Source organism: Hypanus sabinus, chromosome 8, assembly GCF_030144855.1.
Source record: "Hypanus sabinus isolate sHypSab1 chromosome 8, sHypSab1.hap1, whole genome shotgun sequence".
Taxonomy (NCBI): Eukaryota; Metazoa; Chordata; class Chondrichthyes; order Myliobatiformes; family Dasyatidae; genus Hypanus; species Hypanus sabinus.
In genome coordinates, this window is record NC_082713.1 from 152,048,481 (window position 1) to 152,055,335 (window position 6,855).

Below are 6,855 nucleotides of genomic sequence, written 5' to 3' on the forward strand. Positions count from 1 at the left end.
AAAAAAAAGTCAAATTAATTGTGAAAGAAACTTTGAAACTATACACACAGTATTAACAAAGGCTAATAGAAAGAATACTGAGAACACAGCCAGTGACACTAGATTGAAACATATGTCATCAAACAGTGGATGAGTAAACAGGCAGCAAGAAGGCAAGTACATATTAGGCAAAGGATTAGGAAAGATCTTACAGATTTTACTGATACTTGAAAAAAATAATTTCTAAAATGTGCAAACAAATTGAGAAAATGCATCGTGCAAATTACAAAATGCATCAACACACAATTACAAAAATGCTCATCCCTCCTCCACAAAACATATGCAATTTTAGTCACATTATATTGCTCATCCCTCGCAAGACCAATTTCATGCACGATCATGACTAACTACTAAATCTATTGCTTTCTAATATTGCTTAGTTTTGAGTAATCAATTTTGACTCCCCCCCCCCCAACTTATCGAGTTTCAAATTTGAAACTACCACCTTCCTAAAGGTTAGAGGTACATTGATGATGCAGTGAGGTTTATATTTACAGTTAACAGCTATTCCCTTCATCAGGTTCTGTAGGTTCTTGACATTTGATTGCTCCCCGCATTGCTTTGTGGCATTTACTTTTGAGCCTCCTGTTTGACTGTGCCTTTCTATCTTTCTCTTAGAGAAAGTAAGAGAGATGGGCTGTCAATCAAAGGGCATTAAGACAATTGGAGTACAGAGAAGATTAATTTTAACTCATTTTGTTTAAGCCTAGAAATGAGGTGAGAGAGCAGTGTATCATTATCACAACTGTGCTGTAAACATATTCAATGTCTAAATGTTTATTTGTGAAACAGAGCAACTGAATGATCTGTATCTATTCCCAGTTAACTAAATATTTGCTCAATCTGTTTTCAGATAGATTGAAAGTGAAAAATGTCACTTAGCTTCTGGCAGACACCAGGGACTACAAAATTCCCAACAACAGGTGAGCTGATAATTGTGAGCTAATAGTTATTTATAGAAACAAGTGGCACAATACTTGCAGGAATGAAATAAAAACATGGAGCTAATGGCCTTCAACCCCTTAAATCATTTAACTCAACAATAGTCAGTCTATACCTCAACTTACCCTATCCCTAAATTGATTCAAGGTATATACTTCGAATAGCAACTACCACATATTCTTGAAATGATTTGAAATTTACATGAAAATTAGGTGCAAAACATAATGCCAGAATTTTTCCAACAGAAAGATTGTCAGGCTGCAAAGATATGACCAGCACAATGGCCATCTACAGAAGTTTCTAATTTACTAAAATAACCTTGCAAAAGTTGAGCCATGATTTTATTGAGCGGTGGACAGGCAGTAGCCAAATAGCCTGCTTCTGCTTCTATTTTATTGTTTGTGGTCTTAAGATAATGTATTTTATTTCTAGTAAATAACATCACAAGACTTCAAGAGATTAATTATTCTGAATTTGGGAAGAGAATAAAGGCAGATAAGAAGGTGCAAAAGGCCAGTGCACACCACAAGCTATTAACACATTGAATGTACGTCCAATTACATTTTATTACAGTACTTATTGTCTTAGACATTTCTATTCCATTGATACAAGGATAATGTATCACAGTAAATGAGCCAAAATATTCCTTGCGGCTGTTATCAAATGTACTTATTGAAGGACAAATGATTGACAAATGCAAAATATGACTTTATCAATGCTGTTCTCTATATGACTAACTATACCACAAGACTTTAATATAGATATGCATTGATAAGTTCATAAAATTAGCATTGGTAACACTAATACAATTACTTGACTCGCACATATTCCATAACAATCTTGTGTGCATATTACGCATAAAATTAATGGACTAGATCATGAAAATAACTCAGGATAATGAAAACTACTAGTACAAGTGTTTGAAACTTAAAGAACAGGAAGTTTACAAGCTGCAAGCAGGTTCAATGGAAAGTGGGGTCAATAAAAACTTTACACTGCCAATAAAGTTTTCAATTATCTGTATCTTTGTAAATAGGCAATTTTCAATTTCTAATTGAGTAATTATCACATTTAATAGACTCTGAAAGCAAAGCTTGAAACAAACTATTTGCAAATGCTAATTAGGGAAATAAATTATTGTATGAAGGCCCAATGTAGTATGTGTAACCATTCTTCTTATAACCAAGCTCCAGGTAGTGCTGTAGCCTACATATCCTAATTCACAATCACAGCAAACTCCCTTTGAAGCTGGTTCATAGGGCATGGTCTTTTCTGAAAAATATAGCTTGGCAAACACAGATGTGTGAAATGGTTAGTTATCTGTTGGAAGTTTCAGAACATTGCTGCATATTATCTTGGATTCAACTCAGCCTGTCATATTTCAATACATAAACGATTATTGGACGTGGACATTTTAAGTTGGCTTTGCAATCGTGTACTTAGCTGTTGGCAAGTGGCAAAATGTCAGTTAAGCTGTCCTTTAGCTATTTGCCTGTAGAAACTCAGCCTATGGTTGTTTTTAAGCCACACGGCCTCTCAACCTGGTGAGACGGACCCGGATTAATGCTAAGTGTCCGTGGCATTAAAAAGGTTGGGAAGCCCTGACTTAAGAGCTGGCTGCATCAAAAGGGGAGACAAGTGATTGTAGATGCTGGAATCTGGAACAAAAAAAAACTGCTGCAGGATCTCAGCAGGTCAGTCAGCGTCTGTGGAGGCAATGGGATACTCAATTTTTCAGGTCCTAATGCAGGGTCTCAACCTAAAATGCTGACTTATCCCATTGTCCCTACAGATGGTCCAGAAGCTTGTTTTAAATCGACAGGAATTCTGATCTGGATTCCTCTCTTGCTGTTTAAAACGTTCACTATCACAATTATAAAAGTACAAGAGTTATACAATCAAATTTATACCATCCGAATTTATAGAACGGACAGCTCTAGTAACAAGTTGATGCCCGTGATTAATGAACACGTTTTAATACCAATTCTTCAAAGAAACACCAAAATTGATACGTTGTGCGATCTTCACAAGAAAGGCAAATTAATACAAATCGCAAAGTATTAAGTACTCTAGTCACTAAAGAAATCTACTGTTTCAAGACTGATCTCACCGTTTCTTTGTACCAACTGACAGCAATGTAAAAACTATGCGTGGAACAAAAAGGCTGCAAATGAACAGAAGTGAAACGTTATCGCAAATACTTGGTTTTTGCGACACTAGGTGGCAATATTCAAACTAAGGTGGGGGTTTCAGTAACCGAAACGTAACACTTCAACTCAAACATAAGTCCAACTTTTACCCTGGCGAAATAGATTACTGAACGTTTTGCGCAAGCATCCTTAGGTGTTAAAGTCCCGACTTCTCGTCCAAAGCAGTGCGTTTTCCTGTGGGTAGCAGAAAACCAAAGCAAGGACTAGCACTTCCGCGTTGTAATTTCGTTTCTGCTCCAATTCGGCCTTTGAGAAACTTTTAAAGGTCACTTTGAAGGACTGCGAGCCAGGACACCTGGTCAGTAGCACGGTCTCATGACTTTAGGGAGGGTGGAGAGGCAGAGAGATCCAAAAGTTGTCGCCTTGCAGGGACGCCCATGTGGCCGGTTCAGAAGTGCAGCAAGCCGGGGAAATGAATGGAGCGAGTTCCCCGCGGCTGAGCGCGCAAGAGCCCCGGCGAGGGAACTCCGCAATGCTGGCGACCCGCATCTCTCTCCCGGAGTCTCGGTAGATCGGCTGCTTTGGGGACCCGACCGCTGCCACCCTGGCACCCCTGAGGCTCGGCTCGGCTCAGAGCTGCCCGCTCCTCCTGCGGGCGTACCAGCCCAGGCAGGCGCACAGCCCCACCGTGCTCAGCGCCAGTCCCAGCAGCAACGCCACCGCGTCCCCTCCGTCCAGAGCCTGGGCTCCCGGCACCGCCGCCAGCAGCGTGATCAGCACCGTGCGCACCGACTGCAATCCCCACCAGGAAGCCATGTTGCATGTGACAGGCTGATCACTTGATCTCCTTCTATCAGATGATCACACTCAACTTCCGCCCTCAACTTCGGGGCGTTGCTTCCATTCACAGGCGGCAGCGTGCAGCGGCGCTGAGATCCTTTATGCTGTGCTCGGTTTGTTTTACAAGACTCGCGCTTTCATTTTTGCCCTCTGATTGAGTAAACAATATACACATTCAACCATTGACATAGGCACTTGAGTCAACCTGTTGCCTCCCCATAAAAACCATAGAACTAGCAACTAGTCTCGCGCCATTTAATAAAACTGTTGAGTAGTAATTGTTTATGCAAAGGAAATTGTCCTTATTTGTTAATTCCTGGCATCAATGATGAACAATAGCTCCTACGATAGGTTGGGAGGAGTATTGTGTGCCGTTCTCCAGCGTGGGGCCGTGGTATGGAATCTGGGATTATCGGCAGAACACGGTCATGTGACTAGGAGTTTAAACTTTCATCTGAAGGATAAAGTATTCTTCGATGCAGCTGATCTTTCATATTACACTAGATAGTATGCAACTTTGCTTTTGATGGAGATGTATTACTTGTTTTCTTCACATTCATTTTGGCCTAGACCGCATGTTGAGGAGGACTTCCACTCTCTTCTTGAGCTGGTTGATAATAGGGTACACAGACATTGCTTCGGGTGGGTTCGGAGTAGTTTGAATGAATCATCACCGGGAGTGTTGTGACACTTGTATCACCGTTTGGTTTCTCGCTGCCTCCCTTTCCAAACCAGGTAGCAGTCCAGTCAGCAGAGAAAATCATTAGCTGTCAGCTATTGACATTAAAATACACGTTCACCGCCAGAGCGAAGAAAAGAAGGAACAATTACTGCTGACTCCACCCAGCCTATCAGTCACCTCCTTACTAAATTGCCATTCGGGAGACACTACAAGTCCGTAGTCATCAGGACCACACCACCTCCAAACTTCTTTCCTGTAGCTATCCAGCTTCTCAAAAGTCACTCTGGTGTAATACTCTAACTGTCCCTGTACAACATTCGTTAAATGGTCTTTCCTGCTCTCTTTGTTCTGTTGATAATTGTTGAGTCTGTTCATATGATCATAATTATTTAAGTTTGATTATTGATGTTTGTGCATGTGACCGTTCTGCTAGTTGTTGATTGCCCTTGGCGATTTGCACTATTGTCTTGTAACTTGTTGGCTTCTATTCTGTTGTGTATTATGGCATTGTTCTGTGTTTTATACTTGGTACCGAACCACAATTAATTCTGCTATGTTTCACATAGTGGTAATAATGAAATGTGATTCTGCAAAGTACATGGTATAAATAAAAACATTTATTTCTGATGAAAATAGGGTTGATAAATAATTGCCAATCAGTTCCTTGGGATATAATGGGACTTCAGCAACAATCCTTATGCAGGAGTATAAGAAATGCAAGGAAACCAGAAGGCGTGAGGTTGCACTAGCAGACAAAGTGAAGGAAAATTCTAAGGGCTTCAGATATAGTATATTAAAAGCAAAGGGAGGGTAAAGGATAAAATTGGGGCTCTGGAAGATCGGAGTCTATGTGTGGATCTGAAAGAGCTAGAGGAGATCATAAATGGATGTTTTACATCTACTTTTACTCAGGAGACAGACAGAGAGTTTACAGAAGTGAGATAAAGCAGCAGTGAAGTCATGGAGCCTATTCAGATTATGGAGGAGGAGGAGGTGTTTGCTGTCTTGGGGAAAATTCAGGCGGAAAAATCTCCAGGACCTGAAAACGGTGTTCTATTGGGCCCTGTGGGAGGCTAGTGCAGAAATTGTAGGGACTCTAACAGATATTTAAAACATACTTGGTGCCAGAGGATTGGAGATAGCTAATGTTGTTCCATTGTTTAAGAAAAGCTCTAAGAATAAGCTATGAACTTATGGGCCAATGAGCCTGACATAAGTAGTGGGAAAATTATTGAAAGGTATTCTAAGAGACTGGATCTATGAGTATTTGCATAGACATGGACTGATTGTCAATGTGGCTGTGTGTATGCTAGGTCGTGTCTAACCAATTGTATAGAGTTTTTCGAGGAAGTTACCAGGAAAGTTGATGAAGGCAGCATAGTGGATGTTGTCTACATCAACTTTAGAAAGGACTTTGCAGGGTCTCACATGGGAGGCAGGTGAACAGGGTTCGGTTGCTTGTCATTCAGGGTGAAATAGTAAACTGGATTAGACTTTGGCTTTGCGGGAGGAGCCAGACAGTGGTAGTAAATGATTGCCTCTCTGGAGGCCTGTGACTTGTCATGAGCTACAGGAATTGGTGCTGAGTCCATTGTTGTTTGTCATTTATATCAATGTTTTGGATGCTAATTGGGTAAATTGGATCAGCAAAATTGTGAATGGCGCCGAAATTGGGGATATAGTGGACAGTGAGGGAGATTATCAAAGCTTGCATTGGGATCTGGACCAGTTGGGAAAATGGGCTGGAAAATGGCAGATGGACTTTAATGCAGACAAGTGTGAAGTATGACACTTTGGAAGGATCGACCAAGGTAGGTCTTACACAGTGAGCGGTAAGGCCCTGAAGAGTGTGGTAGAATAGAGTGATCTGGGAATACAGATCCATAACTCATTGAAAGTGGTCACAGGTAGATAGGGTCATAAAGAAAGCTTTTGAAATATTGTCCTTCATAAATTATTGTACTGAGTGCAGAAATTGAGATGTTAAGTTGAAGTTGTATAAGATGTTAGTGAGGACTAATTTCGAGTATTGTGTGCAGTTTTGGCGACCTGCCGAAAGGGAAGATATCAATAAGATTGAAAAAGTACAGAGAAAATTTACAGGGATGTTCTTGGTCCTCCAAAATATTCCGCATGGAATTTAAACTGGAGGTGGTGGAGGGTGGACTTAAGAAGATACTTGAAGAAGAAGAAGAAGAACTG

At 40.7% G+C, this 6,855-nt stretch overlaps 1 protein-coding gene across 1 annotated transcript; it reads right to left on the reverse strand.

The window, feature by feature from the left end:
* Positions 1–1,527: 1,527 nt before the first annotated feature.
* On the reverse strand, positions 1,528–4,003 carry LOC132398600 (small integral membrane protein 30-like). Its single transcript, XM_059978255.1, has one exon. It carries the CDS (start codon positions 3,945–3,947, stop codon positions 3,762–3,764), a length of 186 nt encoding a protein of 61 aa, XP_059834238.1. The 5' UTR covers positions 3,948–4,003; the 3' UTR covers positions 1,528–3,761.
* Between the last annotated feature and the right edge of the window lie 2,852 nt (positions 4,004–6,855).